Raw genomic sequence first — 22388 nt, 5'->3', positions numbered from 1 at the left:
CATCTCCACAGGCAGTTTACAATGTGGCAGTTTTCTCCTTCAAGGTTAGCAGGAAACTTTTTTATGCTTCAAATCTCTCCCTTCTGGTAGGGCCAGCCCCTTTTAAGAGTTCCCCTAATTAGGAAAGGTCCACCAGAATAAACTCCCTTTTCATCAATTGACTAGGGAATATAAGCACGTCTGTAAAATCCATTCATCTTTGTCATATAATGCCAACTAATCACAGGCATGACATACATCAGATTCACAGTGCTGCCCACACTCAAAGGAGAGGATTACACTGGGGACAGGCATCCTGGGGGCCATCTTAGCCGACCACAGGAGGACAGGCTGGAAGTCAGCTTCCGTTGTGGACCAGCTGGCCAAACAAAGTAAAAAACTATGGCAGTCAGTGTTCACAGCGTCAGGAGTTCCAGGAAAGAGACTGCTATAAAAGTATCTTTGCCACACCCACATTCATAGCAGCATTAATCACAATCACCAAAAGATGGAAACGATGCAAATGTCCAATGACAGATGAATGGATAAACAAAATGGGCTCTATACATACAATGGAATACTATTCAGTCTTAAAAAGGAAGGAAATTCTGACACGTGCTACAACATGGATGAACCTTGAAGACACGCTAAGTGAAATAAGCCAGTCACAAAGAGACAAATACGGTATGATTCCACTTATATGAGGTACCTAGAGTCGTCAAATTCATAGAGACAGAAAGTAGAATGGTGGTTTCCAGGGGCTGGGGGGAGGGGAAATGGGAAGTTAGTGCTTATTGGGTACAGAGGATCAATTTTGCAAGATGAATAGAGCTCATCAATAAAAATATCTTTGCCAATGAAACTATTTGCAACTATGTTTTAACTCAATAGACAGTATGGGTGTCTGTATCGTGATTGGCACCATGCTGGGTGTTGGGGAGTGTAAATATTAATGTAACAGGCTTCACAATGACTCGTGCATTAAAACTGAAGTTGGTTTTTTAACATTATTATTATTATTATATCAGAAATCACCACAGAAACAATGATCCAAACAAATTTTCCCCACTGCATTTGAAAGCATAACTTACCTGCCCTAGATCCAAGGTGACGTTGACTTTGTTGTATTGTATGCCTGAGGAGAGAGGAGGGCTTTGCCACCAACGTTCCGATCCATCAATTGCATTGGTGACTGGATGTGCTTTCCTGGGGTCCTCAGAATTGCAGTAGTCACAGAACTGCCCCTGGGGGAAAAAAAAGTTCTTTTTTATTTTCAAGTAATTTTGTCTTGTCGATTTAGTAAAAAAGATAATCAAAACAAAGGCAGCCACATGCAGCTTAGAGATGTCAGCTGCTGAAGTTAATCATAAGCATTCTAACGATAGTAGTAAGCCTTTCTCTTTTTCATTTAATCTAAAACCATATCACCTGTTTATGCTTATTGTGTTTGTCAGATATAGATTCTATTTAGCTTCCATCTATTAGAGCTGTGTTTTCCTTGTCCCATATGACACTTGAAGAAGAGCGTGTTGTATTTAGAATGCAAAGATGTTTTCCTTCAGCAAATCCTTTTTACTCTTTGTCTCCTACTTTGTGCAAGTTCTGTGTGAGGCACTGGGATGCAAAGAAGATCCTTGCCCACAGTTCCAGTGGAGGTTTAAAGCACAGTAGTCCCCCTTACCTGCATGGGCTAAGTTCCAAGACCCCTAGTGGATGCCTGAAACTGCCTATAGTAACAAACCCTATATACACTGTTTTCTCCTATACATACCTATGATAAAATTTAATTTATAAATTAGGCACAGTAAGAGACTAACAACAACTAATAATAAAATAGAACAATTATAACCATATACTGTAAGAAAAGTTATGTGAGTGTGGTCATTCATTTCAGAGGATTCCTTCCTGAAGTCTCCATATAAACTCAACATTTTCTGGAACAACACATTGGTATCAATCAGAACACGCTTTCTGTTCACGTCTTCCACCCACAAATTTACTACCTTTCCTCTTAACTAAGCACGCATCATGCACTGTGGCCATAACAAAGCTAGCACAAATTTCTTTTTCCTTCTTCACAATTTCATAGATAGAAGATTCGTTCTTACTATAGATTTTAGTAATCTCAGCATACGATTTTTTTCTTTCTTTACTAAGTCAAGAACTTTTACCTTTTCACTTAAAGGAAGCATTTTACACTTCTCTTTGAATATCTGAAATGCTAACATCACTACTCTTGCACTTTAGGGCTACTGTTAAGTAAAATAAGGGTTACTTGAATACAAGCACTGTGATACCTTGACAATCTATCTGATAATCAAGATGGTGGCTACTAAGTGGCAGTGAGAGTCTACAGCATGAAGATGCTGGACAAAGAGGTGCTTCACGTCCCAGGCTGGATAGAGGGGTATGGCATGACCTTTCATCATTCTACTCAGAATGGCGTGCAATTTAAACCTTAAAAACTGTTTATTTCTGTAATTTTCCAACTAATATTTTTTGGATTGCAGAAGAACCACCAGCCAGGCCAGTCAATCCACAAAATTGTGAGGAAAAAATAATTTGTCATTGGTTGAAATCACTAAGTTTTGGGGTGGTTTGTTACACAAGAGTAACTGTTTGTTACACAACAGTAGCTAAACAAAGAACATAAAATCAACAAAGAATTCTCATCAGAAATATATCCCAAACTCCCACAAATCAATAAGGGAAGTATAAACAGTTGAATAGAACAACGGGCAAAAGTAGGAATAGGCATTTTACAGAAGAGAAAACACATGTCAATAAACATTTGAAGAAAGGTTCACAATCACCATCGTTAGTGATCATCAGACTACAGTGCTCTACTGTTTTATACCCATTCAATAGGACCAAGTTTAAAGTTTGAGGATAACAAGTACTAGAAAGGATGTGGTAGGAATATATATGAATTGGTACAAAGACTTTGGAAACTCTTTTGACATTACCTCCTGAAGTCAAAAAATTCACATTTCCTATGACCCAGAAATTCTACTCTCAGGCTCGTAACCCAAAAAGAAACTAGCACAAATTTGATGAGATCATGTTCAACAACATTCATAGCAGCACTGTTCACGAGAGCAAAATCCTGGGAATAACCTAATTTTCCAGCCACAGGAGTGAGAATGAGTCAACAGTGGTATAGTCACACAAGGAATGAATATATGAACAATAATGAATAAATGAATATTTACAACAACATGAAACAATATGGATGAGTCTTAGCAATATAACATTAGTTTTGTTTTTAAAGCATGATATACTTTTTATAAAGTGAAGAGCAACCAAAATAAAAAGCACATTTTTGGAATACATATAGATATAATAAAAACTATATTGAAAGGAAAGCAAAGGGAAAATTAATAAAAAATTCAAGATGATGGTCACCCCAGATATGGGAAACAGAGAGATAAGAGATAGGGAAACCATATGGTTAGATACAAGTTATTGTCAAGGCCCTGTTTTTGGTAACAAGTTTATGAATGCTTGTTATACTATTTTAAATCCATCCATCCACATATATATTAAATCAGACCACGTAAGGACCAATGATGAAAGCATGTCATAACTGAGGGTTGTGAATAACCTATAATCCAACTCTGTACCTGAGGTCCAATATTTTAAAAAATAACCTAAATAAATAAAAGTGGAACAAAAACTGATAGAAGCCAGAGATGAGGGGGACTGAGAGAGAACAAGGAGGCTCTTCTTGTGTTCAATTATTCATCCACGCAACAAACCTTATTCTGATCATCTACTGTATATCAGACACTATTCCAGACAGAGATGAGAAGACTGAAAAATAAACAGAACGAGGAACTCGTATTCTGAATTGTGTCAAGGCTAATATTAGCCTCGTCATATAGAAACAGCAAATGTAATAGAAGGGGCTAGAAAGAAAGGGGACAGGACTCTTCAAATAACCAACTAAACAGAATTAAGTTCAAGGTTGGAAGGCCCCAGAGGATAAGCCAGTGTTTGCCCAGAGGCCCACAGAGTGACCTACACTTTTTCAGAAGGATGGGAAAAAGTAGTCTCTCCTGGTTGCTAACATTTCTGTTTTTGTTTTTTTCTTTCTTCCTTCCTTTCTTTTTTAATTAAAGTTTATTGGGGTGACAATTGTTAGTCAAGTTACATAGATTTCAGGTGTACAATTCTGTAATACATCATCTATATATCACATTGTGTGTTCCCCACCCAGAGTCAGTTTTCTTTCCATCACCATATATTTGACCCCATTTACCCTCATCTACCACCTCCCTCCCCCCTTACCCTCTGGTAACCACTAAACTATAAGGTTGCTAACATTTCTGATGATTCGCCTTAACTAAAAGCTTCTCATATATAATAGTTTGCAACTGAATTCACAATATAAGCACTGTCTTGTTCTAAGAAACTACAAGTTGATTATAGCACTGCTCCTTAACATAACTTCTCTTTTCTTGTTTGAACATCATTCATGTATTCAATTTTTTTTCAAATCGCCTACAATGTGTAGAGCACTGTGTTGGATGCTGGGGTACAAACAAGAAAAATACCAAGAGTTGGACCCAGCCCCTAAGTGGGAGAGATGTAACTCAAATACCACATAATAGCAAAAACAAGTTGGGCTCAAGATAGCAGGAGAGTGTGAGAGCCCAGAAGTGGCATACCCCTCTTTACTTAATTGTTCCAACACTGAGATTTACATTAAAGTATTCAAAACTTAAAGACAAAGAAGTGCAAACTTATGGAGGTGAAGTGCCTCAAACCACACAGCCAATACGTGCAGGAACCAGGACTTGTGTGTGGGTCTGGAAACGTTACTCACAGCCCAGAATGCTTTCTATCCTGGCCTGGCTGCTCTGCGAGCTACATCAAAGAGTCCTGTCTTAGATTTGGATGGAGTGTGAGGCCGCACTGGAATAGCAATTATGTGATTTTCCAAACACCTGCCAATGACCAGATGTGTGGAAAGAGGCTCAGCACCTGTCTGACAGAAGCTGAGATGCATGCTCCTATGGCAGGCACAAAAACCCCGGCAAGATGAGCATTTAACCACACTCATCCATCAACAGCCCCATTCTATATCACCACCTTCATGCTGCTGCAAACCCTACTCTTAGTCATCACTCACAGAGGTTCCTACGGATATGTGCCTTGAAGGCACTGTCTCAAGTGCCAGAACCCACGCCAGCTGGAGCCCTGATGTGGAGAACATTCTGGAGTGTGCCCATCCCACCTTGGGATTGCTCCTTTGCAAAGACCTTTTGCAGAGCATTCTCCCTTCTCAGAGGCACAAAAGCACATCGGTGTGGTTACCAATGATTAAGACAAGCATTGTGTAAATTTCCTGCAGACCTATACTTCAGCACGTAGTGGGATGAAGGGCGAATACACAGCAAAGGAGAGTGCTTAGCTCTGTGGCCCCCACACAGGGCTCGTGGCATCTTTAGCGTGCTGGGTCCCTGGGGGTAGTGATTTGAGAGATCTATAAAACAAGGGGCTCAAGGTTACTTACAAACATTTTTTAAACACAAATTTTTAAAAAGTCTGCAAAATTGATACATATTACTCAAAAAATATGTCCATTCAGGCCAAATTCTGGAGGTTTTTTTCTTTTAACTCGTTCCAGAGTGATGCATTTCGGAGTAGAATGTTGGAGGTTCAAATTTTAGGACCAACTGGTTCCTTTAAAAAAACAAAACAAAACACGAAGCTCTTCCTGGAGGTTTTAAAATGGATTATTTCCATGATTTCTATACATTCTTCTTCCTTCTACTTCTCCCCCAATTCTCTTGTTACCTACATGTTGTGTTGGCATTTCACTGGCAATAAGGGGTCACTTGGTACCTACAAGTAGCATGTAAGTGGTCTGCTCTAAAACAAACTCAGGCTTATGAGGTGGGCCAGGACACATGTAGGCAAGCCCACTCAATGCCCCAAACCCAAAGTACCTCCTGTTTAGAGCTTTATTCCAAAGCCTATATTTATGAAAACAGATCTGCCCTGATCATTCATTCAACCATCAAATACTGACTTGCGAAGAGCCAGATACTGTCCTCAGGGAGATAGTCTGACCCTGACCTGATTCATTCCTCAAAGCAAGCTTTTCCCTCTCATTTCCTATCAGTTATTATTTTAATCTCCTTACGAAATAATTATACTTTTTCACTGCTTTATTTTCCCCTTGTCCCAATTCCCTTAACACTTTTGTTCATCCTTTTTGAACTTTCATCAATCACCTAAATTCATTTGAGGACCACACATTGACTCATTGGTTGCAGTCTCCCCATAGCATGTTAGCTCCACATGGGCGCGGACCTTTCCTGCCTTGTTCAGAATTGTATCCCCATCCTCTGTGCCTGGCACATAGAAGTCAATAAATATTTGTTGACTATATGAGTGGATGAATGTTACACACAAATAGGTGTACACGTGTCTCCACGTAGCAGTAGATAAGTTCTTTCCGTAGTAGATACGAATCTACATTATGGATTATCCACAGAAGACATTCTACCAACTCCTGTCAAGCCTCCAGGTGCTGAGGGGGTCAGTGAGGTCAACGAGCCAATCTGAAAGCGACAATCAAGACCTCATGCACTTATTGGGACAGTTCAGGCAAGAGAAAGGTGCCTACTCCTCAGGGTTCTATTTTTCCCCCAGGGAATGGTGCCAGGCAAAGGTCAGATGACAGGAGAATTACCCCACTACTGAGGAGCACCAGACAAAAGGCTCCTGCCTTTTTATGGTCCCAGAGGCTTGGGGGTAAGGAGAAGAGAAAGAGCAGGAGTAGAAAGTTACTGACTCAGAGTCAGGGAACGTGCCTCAGCTACAGCACTCCAGTAAGTCTCAGTAGAGACCTGTAGGAAGTGTCCACAGTGGATGCCTCTGAATAGAAGTTCCTGGGCTGAGATTGCAGATATGCATATAAGCATGGCTGGTCCAGGGGAGCCTGAAAATTGGACTGCAACTCTCTCCAGAAAACTGCAATGCACCCATTGCACGCAAGGCTGGTGTGGGGAGGGCAGCTTCTTCCATGAGGCCTGTCACCCAAAGCTGTGTAGTTGCCTGTGGTTGGGCCTAAAAGATCATACACAGGATTTTGACCTAGAGATGGACTCTTGAAAATCATTTCAGGGGTGCAGCACACTTTGCACAGGCAGTCCTTCTCCATAGCTGATCTCAATCCTTCATGATGCAACATTACATTGTCTTTTTTATCTTCAGTGAATATGGAGAACTGTTGGTTACAAACATCTCAGTAATGATTCTAAAGGCCCTTGGCCTCATCTTCCTTCTGGTTAATCAAGCAGTTCTACTATGATTTGTTTCTGCTACAATCCTCCTAAGTTATTGTGACAGTTGCTACACGTAATAGAGAAAAACATCACCCCGGAACCAAGGCAAGTAAGTGATCAAAGAAAAATAAAGCTGTACTTAACACCACCAAGTATGTGAGGGACGCAAAAAATTACTTCAAAGCCATCATGGTGCTCAGAGAGAGGGAACAAAGATTTTACCAGGTCCTAACACTTCTGTTAGAAAGAGTGACGTCAATGGCTATATTTTTATTTTAAAGTCTACTAAGTTGACCTAAAAGATAATGAAATAAAACAAAAGAAAGAACACTCAACTAGTTTATGGCAATCTTACTGAGAGATTTTCCCAATGAGGTCTTCCAGCATTTCCTGCTAATTTTTCTGGTTTGTTAAAAACACTCAAAATCAATGTTATATTATATACACTAAGTGATCAGCTGTCACAGTGAAAGACGCTTGGAAACAAATGAGACATACAGGAAAATTTGAAATTTTTGTGTTCTCATCAAATCACTATGCAAACCACCTTATAGAGAATCTTTGCCACCAGTGTCTTTTGTACAACCAAATCCTTAGCAATATTTAGTCTCTGCAGAGCCAATCCCAGGAAACAAGGAGTCAAGCTTTTCATTTCTCTATCCCACTCTGTCGCTCCCCTGATGCAGCCCCAGAGACCTCACTTGTGAAAGAATCGTCTGACCACTGGGCTCTGTGCAAAACAGGATCAAAGACTCACAGGCACCCATCATGCCCAAACTCTCACCACCCAACCTCTACTAGGCAATTCTTACTTTATGCTCCTCCGACATATTGTTCATATTTAAGAATGACTCTTAATGTGGGTGATCCCTGAATATTTGTTCAGCCAAGAACAAATTCTGTTTACCACATTTTGAGTTATCAGACTAGAAATTCTCAAAAGCAGAGACCCTAGAACTACCCAGAGAGCCTCACGCAGTGCCTCCACCCTCCACTTTCCCATATACAGAGAAGACTCACTCATTGAATGGTTTATAAATAACGCTGACTGACTGAGATACTGGTTATCTGATTTAAAGCTAACATTACTGCTATGGACTGAATATTTGTATCTCTCCCCCACCTGCACAAATTCGTCTGTTGAGACCCAACCTCCTAGATAATGGAATTAGAATGATGGCTCCAGCTACATGAATGGAATTTGTGCCCTTAAAAAAGAGGCCCCAGAGATATGTCTCATCCCTCCCACCATGTAAGACACAGCGAAAAGACAGAGTCTATGAACAGGAAGTGGGTCCTCGCCAGACATTGAATCTGCCCACACCTTGACCTTGGATTTCCCAGCCTCCAGAACTGTGAGAAATAAATGCCTGTTGTTTATAAGCTACCCATTTTGTTATGGTAGCCCAAACAGACTAAGATAGTTACTGTACAGTATTAATCTCCTAGGGTTGTCAAAACAAAGTATCATAAACTGGGTGGCTTAGAACAATAGAAATTTATTGTCTCACAGTTCTGGAAGCTAGAAATCAGAAATAAATCAAAGTGTTGGCAGGACCATGCTCCCTCTGAAACCTGCAGAAGAAGGATCCTTCCTTGCCTCTTCCAGTTTCTAGTGACCCAGTTCTAGTCATTGGTTTTAGCCACTGCATCAGACATCTCTACCTTGAAATTCAACACATCAGGGCCACACCTGTCTTTCAAAGGCAGGTTGTTGAAATTCAAGTATTTTTTATCCAGAGCACTTCCACCAAGGTGCTGGTCTAGCAGGAAGTCTTTAATGGTGTTGCTCTTTGATCATTTCTTCAAAAAGCATCTGTGGAGTGTCTACAACAAGCTGCCACAGGGGAGACAGACATGAATAGGAAAATGTGGCCGCACCCTTAGGGAGCTCATGATCTAATAAGGATACAGACATGAAAATAAATGGCTCCGAGGTGAGGAATGGAATTAGAGAGGTGGTGCAAAGTTTGGCTGGAATTCCGAGGGAGGAGTAGTTGGTGTGGCGGTGGCAGCATAATATAGTGGGTAAGAGCAGAAACTGCAGCCAGAGTACCTGGCTTTTCCACATCTTAGCTGAGTGATCTTGAACAAATCACTTACCCTCTCTGTGCTTCAGTTTCCCCATGTTTAAAATGAGCATGCTAAGAATACCTCCATCACAAATTGTTGTGAGAATTAAGAAGTCAGTATGTGTAAGGTGCTTTAGATCAATTCCAAAGATCAGTAAATATTATATGTGTGTTAAATTAATACCCTGTACTGAGCAGAGGAGCAAGTCCCCTGGTTACAGGGCTGTTCTCCCGACTCACCATTCTGCCCCCCCTTATTTGGTATCATTCCTATACATAATATGTGGAGTATATGGTGCGACTTGAAAGTAATGGAGCATTACTTCTTTTCCCCACTTCTCACAGTTAAGATGTGTATAGATAACCTAATTAAACCCCGTATTTCTCTCTATCTAATATTCATTTATTAATTCCACATGTATTTTCTGAGCATCTAAGTTGGGAAATCACTGAGAGAAAACAATATGCTTATGACATTGAGAAACTGGCAGGACCATGGGACTCAATGAGTTGGCTTTCCCCAGGGCAGTTTCCATCCTGTTGGCATGAGGCATCTAACAAATGCCCTGCTACATCATCCAAGCAGCTCTTTTTGTGTGTGTGAAGCAGAAAAAGGCTCCCTGCCTTTAAGCAGATACAGCCTTGCCCAGGCTGGATTGCAACCCCCACTTGTCCCTTGGCCAGGAACCCACTTATATAGCACAAATATAGACAATTCTAAGTCTGACTGAGACCACTGAGGTACCAGTTAGTAAATCTTTCTTCACTAGGCAGATGATTCTAGAATGTTGAGTAAGAGTTGAGACAGGTTTCATGAAAGCCTAAATCTCAACCAGAAATAAATTTATGATCTGAACAAATGTATTATAACCAAAATTAATCTTACAAAGTTAACACCTCCCACCCAAAATATGTTACTTTGGCTGGTAAAAAATGTATCCCTGTATACATAAATAATACCTAAACTAGTTATTAACACAGTACCAAAACAATTTAACATTGCTGTTCTATAGATGGCTATGGAAATCATTATACCTCTGGATTATTTATTTAAGCATGCCAAATAGGTTCAGTACATAATGTACTGTACATTTCATTATTAAAATAATTTTTTACTCAAAAATTTTAAATAACTATTGTGAAAAATCATATTTCTAGCTTACCACTTTAGAAGTCTTACCTAAGATTTTTTTTTCACTCTGCGAAAAATCACACTCATTGAGCACTATGTGCCAAGAAATAGGCTAAGTCAATTTTTATCCTCCCAATAAACTGTGAGATAGACACTATTGTTAAATCCTATTTTATACATGAGGAAACTGAGATTATGCAATTCTCCAAGGCCAGAGAGCTGTTAGAGTTAGAATTCAAACTCAGATCTACACGATTGCACAGCCAGAGCTCTTCACCTCTCAGTGAGAGTCGTCATGAGGCAACTTTTTATTTTCCCATAGGTGTTTCCCTGGTCTTTTTAAAAAATTAGGCCATTGAAAAAATTAGTCATCTACAGAAAGATTATGTCTGGATCATGTTTGCATCCCCAGCATCAAGCATGGTGCCTGGCTTGTAAGAGCCACTTAATAAGTATGTGGATTAATTAATTAAAAGAAAAAGAAATTAAAGGCATATAGATTGGAAAAAAGGAAATAAAACATATGTAATCCTGTATGGAGACAATTCTAAAGAGTCTACCAAAAAGCTACAGGAAGGTCATAGGATACAAGATAAATATGCAAAAGTCAAATGCATTTCTAATGTAGATGTGTGTGCATATAAGAATTAGTAAATGCACAAATATTTCCTAGCTCTGAAAGGGTCTAGAAGCAATGATAGGGCAATAACAAATGAGCACACTTCATAACCGGATCTTGATTTTTAACACCACACTCAATTAAAAAAAAAAAGAAGAAAAAGAATAGAGTTCCTTGGAAAAGTACTTGGTTCCAAGAAGGCTGGAGCAAAGAAAATTTTTGTGGTACCAGAAGGTAAGGAAGCACTCAAAAAAAGATGTGGGGATATCACCAAAAGTGGTGAAGGGAGCTTCAAAGATCTGTCCCTCCACTGAAGCAACAATTAATCTTGCAAAAACTGTCAGAATAAGCTTTTTCAGAACTCTGGGATCTATTCAAATTGGTGAACTTGAAGACAGGTCAATTGAAATTATTGAGCTTGAGGATAAAAAAGAACGAAGAAACATAAACAAAGCCCAAGGGACCTGTAGAACACCATAAAATCGACCAACATATAAATTATGGGAGTCCCAGAGGAGAAAAGAGAAAGAGGCAGAAAGGATATTTGAGAAAATAATGGTTGATGAGTGACATCAAAAACATGACAGTGTGAGAAGTGCTCCTTGATATCTCCCCTGGAAGTTACAACAAATTTAACAGCTATAATTCAACAAAGGATTCCACACGCAACACACAAACACGGCTGAGAGATCTGTGCATGGGAACATCTGAAGGTGGGAGAATCGCCGCGAACAGAGGAGGAAGGGAAAATTACAGAGATGGGAGCCATGGGACACAGCCCAGAGCACACTGTGGTCCTGAGAAAGGGGAAGATTGAGACTGCAGGAGCAATTTCTGTGGCTCCAGCAATCCTGCCTGAGGGAATCAGCATATAATATGGCTACACCCAGCAACCAGGGCAGAGCCCTTCAGGCAGAGACCAAATACAGAAGGATTCTGACAATTGTGGTTTAACAGCAAGGCAGAAAACAAAGCCGCAGAGCCTGGCCACATCCCCCACCTTCCCAGAGCTCCCCAATTTGCACCTTTCCAGTGCTAGCAGGGGGACCAGAAAGAAAAACAAAATGATTGCAGTGTCAGATTAAAGAGCAGAATATCTATAGCCCTGAGAACTGGAGGGACAGTTCCTGAGCAGCAGATACACAGTGCAGTTAATTCCAATGAAAGGGAAGGAGCTGTAGGGGCAAGGCAGCTGTGGTGTGGAGGTCACCAGTGCTCAGAAGAGATCAGGGCCACAGGCTTGCCACCTCTTCCAGTCCACTCTGCCCCCACCTTTCCAGGCTAATCCCATCAGGGGGCACCCAGGACTACTGAGATACAAAGCTCTGCATCTGCCTGCAAGGGCAGCACTGGGATTTCAGCGTCTCAGAACCCCATCACCCACTACATCCTCCCATGAGGGTGGTGCCCTGAGACCTCGGCAACCTGGTCACCCAGGAGACTGCTACCTCCCCAGGAAACCTCCCACCATGGGAGAAGCCTACCCGCGCAAGAGAAAAAAGGAAATGCTCCCGCGCCACCTACTGGAGAGCAAAGAAAGACCTCTTTATACCAACCCGCTGCAGAATTCACTCCTGTTGATGCCCAGGAAAAAATATAATTCATTAATTGCCATGAGTAACCAATGTAAGATGACAGCTCAGAAAGAAAATGAAAAATCTCCAGAAAATAAACTTAAAGACATGGAAATATGTGACTTAAATGACAGAGAATTCAAGATTGCAGTTCTGAAAAAACTCAAGGAGATGCCCTTCCAGAAAGAAAATTCAGAGAGGCAGTTTAATGAACTCAGGAATAAAGTCAATGAATGAAATGAATAATTTACGAAAGAGATTGAAACTTTAAAAAAGAACCAAATAGAAATTCTGGAGATGAAAAGCTCAGTAAAAGAGATGATGAATGAAATACCAGCTTAGGAAACAGAGAAAATAATGGTTGAAACTTCCCAAATTTGATGAAAGACATGAATCTACGAGGTCAGACAATCAAGTTTGTGAACTTGTTGCAACGAAGTTGCTAACCTTTTTTGATACCAGAGGGATTATTCATTATGAATTTGTACCAACTGGACAAACAGTTAACCAAGTTTACTATTTGGAAGTGCTGAAAAGGCTGCGTGAAAAAGTTAGACGACCTGAACTTTTCACCAACAATTCCTGACTGTTGCATCACGACAATGCACCAGCTCAAACGGTACTGTGAATGAGGGAGTTTTTAGCCAGTAAACAAATAATTGTATTGGAACACCCTCCCTACTCACCTGATCTGGCCCCCAATGACTTCTTTCTTTACCTGAAGATAAAGGAAATATTGACAGGAAGACATTTTGATGGCATTCAGGATACCAAGGGTAATATGATGACAACTCCGATGGCCATTCCAGGAAAAGAGTTCCAAAATTGCTTTGAAGGATGGACTAGGTGCTGATGTTGGTGCATAGCTTCCCAAGGGGAGTACTTTGAAGGTGACCATGGTCATATTCAGCAATATGTAGCACTTTTTCTAGGATGAGCTTGCGAACTTAATTGTCAGACCTTATACACATCCAAGAAACTCATCAAACTCCAAGTAAGATAAATTCAAAGAGATCCACACTAAGGCAAAATATAATCAAACTGTCAAAAGACAAAAAGAAAATCTTGTAACTGCAAGAGAAAAGCAATTCATTACATACAAGGGATCCCCAATAATATTAACAGCCCATTTTTCATTGGAAACCATAAAAGGAGAAGGCAGTGAAATGACATATTCTTTCTTGCTGAAAGACAGAATTTCTATAAGAGGTAACATTATCCTTCAAAAATAAGGGAGAAATTAGGACATTCTCAAAGAAACAAAAGCTGAAGAAGTTTGTTGCCAGTAGTCCTGCCCTACAAGAAATGCTAACGGGAGTCCTTCAGGCTAAAATGAAAGTACACTAGAGAGTAACTCAAAGCCATATGAAGAAATAAAAAACACCACTACAGGTAACTACATAGATAAATATAAAAATCCAGCATTATTGTGATTTTTTATATGATTTAAAAAGACAAATGCATAGAATAATAATTATGTATTTATGTTAATGGGTAGCAATGTGTAAAGATGTGATTTGTGACAATAACATTATAAAGGGGGTGGAGACAGACCTGTATAGGAGCAGAGTTTTGGATGTTATAAAAAAGCTAAATTGGTATCAACTCAAACTGGACTGTTATACATTTAGGATGTTAATTGTAACCCCCAGAGTTTTGACTAAGAAAATAACTAAAACATATACAGAAAAGAAAATTAGAAGAAGGTGAAAATACTACACCAAAAACAGAAATCATGCACAAAAGATGGCAGTAATGGAGAAATTGAAAGACCAAAGAAATATAACACATAGAGAAAACAACTAGCAAAATGACAGAAGTAAGTCCTTCCTTATCCATAATCACTTTAAATGTAAATGCATTAGACTTACCAATTAAAAGGCAGAGATTGGAAGAATGGATAAAAAATGAAAAATAACATCCAAATATATCATGTCTGCAAGATATTCACTTTAGATCCAAAGACACAAATAAGTTGAAAGTGAAAAGAAAGAAAATGGTATTCTATGCAAACAGGAACCAAAAGGGAACTGGGGTGGCTATACTAATATCAGACAAAATAGACTTTAAGTCAAAAATTGTTACAAGAGATAAAGATGGATATTACACATTAATAAAAGAGCCAACTTATCAAGAAGATATAACAATTTAAACATAGTTGCACCAAACAAGAGAGCCTCAAAATAAAGAGGGTGCCAAAAAAATGTATACACATTTTAAGAAAAAAAAAAAACAGTATTAAAATTGTAATACTCAATATATACTGATAACAAAAGATGAACACAAATCACATTTAACTTCTGCAGTTACAAGAGGTGCTCAAAATTGTTACCATTTGCATCCAGACACTTCTGATTACTGTGAACTACTGCTTGTGCAACGTTGACCAAAGTGTCCACTTGCATACATTTTTTTGACAGCCCAGGTATATAAGAAGCAAAATTTGACAGAATTGAAGGGAGAAATAATTCCATAATAATAGTTGGATACATCAATATCCCATTTTCAATAATGGCAGTTTCTCAGAAACTTAAAAATGAACTCACTATATAACCTAGCAATTTGACTCCTAGGAATCTACCCAAGAAAACTGAAAACACATTCACATAAAGATTTGTTTGTGAATGTTCACAACAACATTACTTATAATAACTAAAATCTAGAAACAGCGCAAATGTCCACCAACTAGTAAATGGGTAAAGAAAATAAGGTATAGCCATAAAATAGAATAGTATTTTCTGCAATAAAAAGAAACCTCTAACTCATACAATAATACATATGGAACCATGTTTTTTCACTGGTAAGTAAACCTGGCTCTCCAAAGGAAAACATTTATGTTTTATACATAAATCTTCATTGCTAATCTTTAGCCAATGTCCACAAACACAGAAAAACTACTAGGAAAATCATTTTTTTTAAAAAATCACTGATCCTTAAATTGATGATTGTAATCATTTGTCTGAAGTCTCAAAATAACTCTTATCAATCATTCTTACAACTATATAAATGGACATAGTAAATGTTTTGGGTTTCCCTAGACATTCTCAAGATTTCACATCAATTTCACAAAGGAAAAGGTCCTGGCTGAAGTTAACAAATGATTCTCTAGATTCACAATAGTTCTAAACAAAAGAAGTTGAGTTTCCTGTTTACGGCCATTAGTCCAAGTCACACACACAACCGAGACCGCTTTGTGGCAAGCACTCTCACTCTTAGCCATAATTCATGTGTATGTGTTTCTCTAGCAATATCATTCAGGTTACATACACATTCCTATGCATAGATCAAAATGTAATTAAGGAACATATAAACCATGTGTTGAACTGTTGATGTACAAAATCAAGATCATAAGTTTGGTAGATATGTGTATTTCATTCCTTGTGAGTACACTGTTTATGTGTACTCAAACCCAAACACAAGCTAACCCAAACACAAGGTTATATTTTAAATACAGACTTCCACTTCCATTTTATCATCATCTCTATCACATGTCAGTAAATAACAATGTCTTTAGATTCCATACGTAAGTAAACATTTAAAATTAAAGCACAAAGTGTGACATATTTCAATCGTAATAACTTTTCAACAGAATAGAATTTGCATCTTTTTCTTGTCTGCTCTTTCCATTAACTTCTTTACAGCCTTTACTGGTATCTTCATACCACCACCCCTTCATTCAATAGTTTCTGAGCACCTATATTTTTCCAGGCTTTGTGCTAGGCACTGGGGATATAGCTGTGAACTGCACAGAGAGTATTCCTGAATCAAAGAGCTCTCATACACCAAAAATTTAATATCTGACCAGTAACAAGTATATAAAACCTTATTTAATGAATCTTAAGTCCAGAGAAACCACATTAAACATTTTTCATACAACAAATAAAATTCAGATTTTTAAAACATCTACCATTCAAATATCAGCACTGTTAGTATAGAATCAGGACCACAAACTCAGGTTTTATTCAAAGACATGACTTTCAGTTTTTATATTTTTTTGCAAAACACTTCTGATCTGAAATTCTAAACCCTGGCCAACTCCAAAGATTTATTTTTAGAAAATTCAAAGAAATACAACTATTTTGGTTAACTCTTCTCCATTTCCCATCTTGAGCTATACATGATGAGCAGATTCAAGATGATCAGCACTCAGGTAAAACCAATTGATGAACCATAATCTTTCTTCCTTTCTCCCATCCATCGCCTACCACTCCTCACTTCTCTAAAAGGCAGGTCTGCACAAGAAGCCACCAACACTGCGCTATCGCAAGTGTCTAACAGCCTGGCCTCTGGAACTTGGCTTCCCCTTCTGGTCACCAACATACTTCTCATTAGATGAGAACCTCTCATATCAGCAATCAGTATATCTTCCCAAGCACTCAACTGTGAAAGCAGAAAGCACTAGGCAGCAGAGCTTTTGTTCACCCTTTACCTTTAGAGAAATACAAGACTTAATACTAGATAGCACTCTTTTTCTGCAGTCTGAACCCTGGTCTGAGAACACAGCCTGCTGAGTGACCTCAGAAAGCCACTTCCTATTCTATCTTGGACTGTGAATCCAGGTTTAATGAGCTATTCTGGAATCAGAACAGAAAACATGACTTTTCTGGACCTCCAAAACAGTAGTGTCAAACTATGAACACTCAATAAAAACACCAGTTGATGAAAATAAGGGTTGGCCCATTCCTAGGCAAATCTGGGACAGAGAAAACATTTGAAAATTGCTTTGATTCCTTCCTTCTCCTTGCATCTACTCTCGAATAATTAAACCAGTTCTCTCCAAAGCTGGGTATGCCAGGCAATCCAGTAGGGTGCAAGAAGGGAATATTAAAACTTCTGTTTATGCTTAATTTACCTAAACATGAAGAAATTCAGTTCTGCTAATATTTCATATACAGATTGCTTAGGGGCCTTCATTCAGTCCACAAGTCATCTGGTCACAAGTCACCAAAAGTCCTGAATGTCTGTCCATGGGAAGAAGAGGGGTTCCACCAGGCTACCATCTGACTAGGACACTTCGAAGCTTGCGTGTGCCCAGTTAAGCAGACATGGGGATTCTCTTCTCCTAAATAGGACGGTTACCTCCTTGTATTGAAATGAGGAGTGACTGAAATTCTTTTGACAACACAGGTTCACTGGTTATCTCACGGTAACATATAATACTTAAAGACCTTTTTTTACGTTTAAAGATGTTATACTTTTTTTTTCACAAAAATTCCAAATTTGCTGACTTTTTCTGGGATGACAAGTGGCTGCCAGCAATACACTACGTGATGGATACTTACAAAACAATAGAGATACTTAACTCTGTTCCATCAAAATAAAAGTGTTCTTTTAACAATGTGTGAAAAAGTAAATACTGTTATAAAAAATATGTATGCTTTGGAGAGAGCATTTTGAAATATAGATGTTTGGAAATGTTTCATCTTTTCTTGTTAAAAATATGGAACTGTATTACTCAAAGTTTTCATAGTTGTACATTTTAAAACATGGAAACAGAATTTTATAACATATTTAACATTTTCCCAAAGAAGACTTGCAGTGTATTTTGAATCTATTGTTTACAACATTTAAACACAACACCTTCCTACCAGGAAGTACTGAATATCAACTGAAAAGCAAACACTTACTGGCCAAGTTTTTACTTAAAAAAAAAAAAAAAGAATAATTGAAGGATGGGGCAGAAATATGAATGCTGTGATTTAATGAACTCAGACAGCATGAGACCTGTGCAGTCACACAGGGTCACACACTCAGAAAGATCCCTCACTTAGTTTAATTCTATGCTATCACCATCTTGAAATTCTTACTAATTTTTGAACAAGGGGCTCCACATTCTCATTTTCACTGGACTTCGCAAATTATGTAGCTGGTTCTGGAGCTCAGTATTCAATGCAGTTCTTCTATTTGAATCTACATATTCTGTGAGGTATCTTTTCATCTATTCCAACCACTAAATTCAAATATTAATATAAAACAACTTTGAATTGTTGTATCATAAGTGCTAACCTAAACTTTTCAAAAACAATTATACACATGATTACATTTGTATATTTGTATATTTATAAATAACTAGACATAATCACAAATAAAATATTTAGAGAAAGCAAAATTACTTTGGGCTTTTAATAAAGAAAATTAAAAGCATTTTCATCATCGTTATTTTTCTTTTAAATTTCTATTTTTGCATGTTTGAGGTACACACGATATATTTATAAAGTAATAGATGCATATAATTTATAAATAAATATGTACTGACACTGCATGTTCAACAACTTGTCATTTATGCAAATGCATAATCAAAAGAGTTTCTAAAACACTGATCTACACTCTCAATGACAATCTTTCGGTTTTTTTGGAACCCAGGCTCCAAAATTACTCCCTCTTCCGGCAACACTTTCCTATTACTCAGCAACACTTCCCAGTAGAAAGAGGGAGTAATTATGGCTTAATGTAAAGCGAATTTTGGAGTTAAGGACTGGGTTCAAATCTAGCTGCCCTACTTTATGACATAAGCGTGTTTCTTAACCTGTTCACCTGATCCATTCCTCAGCGCGGTTGTGAGGATCCTGTGTAAGGACCTGGCACACCTCCACATGCTGATTAAGCACCAGTGACTTTATCATTTCCACCCGGTGTTCGCGGTGAGCGTCTCTGATGGACTCTGAGAGCTCTGCCCATTTCAATTCTCATTTGCCCCCAATGACTCTGACGGTGGCACTTCAGGCAGTGGGGTGAAGTGCATCTTTTCGGTGACATTGGAGTGCTACTGCTGATAAACCTAAAAATTCTCCCTTAAAATACACCACGGAAGGTAACTGCCAACAACTTCTCCTCTGAGTAAGGAAGCGGAGACGAAGGGCGTGGAAGGAGGCGCACGGATGAAGCCCGGGAGGGACTCAGTGCCTGGCCAGCAGCTACCTGGGTGACCGACCAAGGTTGGACGGGACCGCAGTTCGTTGCATCCCTAGAACGCAGCTTCGGACTTTCTCCTCTGCTAGCCCAGACCTCACCTGAGCCTTCCTTCACCTCGCGTGCTTTATCCATCCCCGCCTTGGGCGGCGCGTTGGCAAGGGCGGTGCTCCCACAGGATCACTCTCGAGACACCGCGCCCACTTTCTGGGGTCACCGGCCCGCGCGGGAGTTGTGGGAAGCCTTTCCCGGCAGCCTGGGGTCTCTAGCGCGCGGGGGGTGGGGGGCGGAGGGGGAAGGTACCCAATCGCTTCGCACCGGGTGGAAGACCGCACGGAAAGGGAGCCCCCGGGCCCCCGCAGCGCCTCGCTCTCTCCGGGTATCTTACCTGGATCGTGTGACCGCTGCCCGGGGCGGTGGGCCCCCCTACTAACTTGCAATAGAGCTCCGGCCGGGGTCGCGCGCCGCCGGGCTCGGGCTCCCCGCAGGTCGCGGTGGCCCGAATCTTCGCCGCCTCGGCCAGGTTGAAGTAGGGCGGGTGGAGGCTGAGCCGGGCCGCGGCTGGGGATTCCCGAGCGGCCGCGCGCACCGGTAACAGTAACAGCAACAGTAACAGCAGCAGCTGGAGTGCCCGCGGTGCCCAGCCCGGAGCCGCCGCGCCAGCAGCCATCCCGCGGCGCACGGCCCTCCCTCCTCCGCCGCCGCCCGTGGAGGGGCTCGGGCGGCACGGCGGCCCACACAGCACAATCCGCCTGCGACCCACGAGGGCAGCCCCCGGTGTGTGCAGCCGAGAATCCGGGCTCCTGCCCCACGCGCCCGGAGCCGGAGGCGAGGGGGCGGCTCCTCTCTTCTAGAATCTGAAACTCCAGCGGGCACCGCGGGATCAGGAACTGACAGCGCCCAACCTCGGGCCAGCAGACAGCGTCTCTAGAATCGTGCAGCGTGCTGCGAACTTCGCGGGCGGAGAAGGCGAAAGGCGTTGCCCGGTTTCTACCCTGGAGGCTCCAGATCCGGGCCGGGACCGCCCCACCTTCCCATGGCCAGGCAAAAGCAGATATTTCTCCTCTCCACATACTCCCCGTCTCAGACTAGCCAGAAAAGTCAACTCCGACCTTGGACAAGGAGGAAAGGAGGGGAAGAAGGCTTGCAACGAATTTGGGTGAGACAGCAGCAGAGACTGCCACTGCCTGCAGAACTTACATCAGTGACATTGTGATTTCCCAGACAAGTCTCAATTGTCAAAAGACAACTTAGGTCAATACTCAAACGCTGTACCCCAACGATATCAGGATGCAGCCACATACGGAGTCTGGGATCAAAGGATCTCACAGGGAATTGAGAGTGGCAGAACTAACATATTTAAAAGACAGCCAGTAGTGGAAGTCATAGTTTGCCAACATGGAAAGCTACGCTGGAGGAAATCCTTTAGATGCTCAATCTGCTAAATTTTACAGATAAACTGAGAGATGTTGAGTGAAATACTCGAGCTGTCAAGCTGACCGCAGGGCAGAGAATCCTCCCATGGGGCTGAGGCTTAGTCTTGAATGCAGGAACACCTCACCAAAACGAAGCCCACATAGGCCCTCTAAGCAATTAGAGGATGGTGTCATAGCTGTTGGCCATAAGGGACAGAAATGCCCCAGAGGAAGTAGGACTGGAGTTGTGAAGGATGGAGCAAATCACAAAAGGAGAAGCCATAAATACTGATAAGTTGACTACATAAAAAATAAAATAAAAGTGTGTACATCAAAAATCACCATAACTAAGCAAGAATGGAAAATAAATGGAGGAGGAAATTTATACCATTAAAAGACATAGGAGGTATCTCAAAAATCTGAAAATGGAACTACCCTATGATCCAGTAATTCCACTCCTAGGTATCTATCCGGAGAAATCCAAAACTTCAATTCAAAAATCTTTATGCACTCCTATGTTTATTGCAGCACTATACACAATAGCTAAGACATGGAAACAACAAAAATGCCCATCAGTAGATGACTGGATTAAGAAACTGTGGTACATTTATACAATGGAGTATTATGCAGCCATAAAGAAGAAAGAAATCTTACCATTTGCAACAACATGGATGGACCTAGAGAACATTATGTTAAGTGAAATAAGTCAGACAGAGAAAGATAAGTACCATATGATCTCACTTATTTGCGGATTCTAAAGAAAAGAATAAGTGAATGAACTAATCAGAAACAGTTTTGGAGACAAAGAGGAAAAACTGAGGGTTGCTAGATGGGCGGGAGGGGTGGGGGGTGGGGGGGAGGGTGAGGGGACTGGAGGGCAGTCGGTGACCACAGGATGGCCACGGGTTTGAAAATTAATCTGGGGAACGTAATTTGGTGGTTACCAGAGGGTAAGGGGGTTGGGGGGTGGGGGATGAGGGTGAGGGGGATCAAATGTATGGTGATGGAAGGGGAGCTGACTCTGGGTGGTGAACACACAGTGTGATTTATGGATGATGTGATACAGAATTGCACACCTGAAATCTATGTAATTTTACTAACAATTGTCACCCCAATAAATTAAAAATAAATAAATAAATAAATAAATAAAAGAAAATACATAATTAAAAAAATCTGATAACCCAGAGGAAAAACAGATTATTATTCCTCTACTATATAACATGTCAAGCAATATTTTACTTTGAATGGTTTAATTTTCATTTTCAGGTGATCCATTTATTTCTTTGTAAATATCAACCTGCCAATTTTTTTAAAAAAATTTACAGCATTTTAAAATTTATTTACAGTTTCAAAAAAAAAGACATAGGATTAATGATTTTAATATATACAC

The 22388-nt window shown here is 40.2% G+C and overlaps 1 protein-coding gene across 1 annotated transcript in view; it reads right to left on the bottom strand.

Moving 5' to 3' along the window:
• LAMA3 (laminin subunit alpha 3) overlaps positions 1 to 20613 on the bottom strand; it is a 256618-nt gene extending 236005 nt beyond the window's left edge. The window contains 2 exon segments of the mRNA XM_033087622.1: positions 1071 to 1223; positions 19972 to 20613. Coding sequence (XP_032943513.1) covers positions 1071 to 1223; positions 19972 to 20253 — 435 coding nt within the window. The 5' untranslated portion in view covers positions 20254 to 20613.
• Positions 20614 to 22388: the final 1775 nt, after the last annotated feature.

Source organism: Rhinolophus ferrumequinum, chromosome 19 (assembly GCF_004115265.2).
Source record: "Rhinolophus ferrumequinum isolate MPI-CBG mRhiFer1 chromosome 19, mRhiFer1_v1.p, whole genome shotgun sequence".
Lineage (NCBI taxonomy): Eukaryota > Metazoa > Chordata > Mammalia > Chiroptera > Rhinolophidae > Rhinolophus > Rhinolophus ferrumequinum.
Note: the sequence above shows the minus strand (reverse complement) of the source record. Positions and strands in the feature narration are given on the sequence as shown.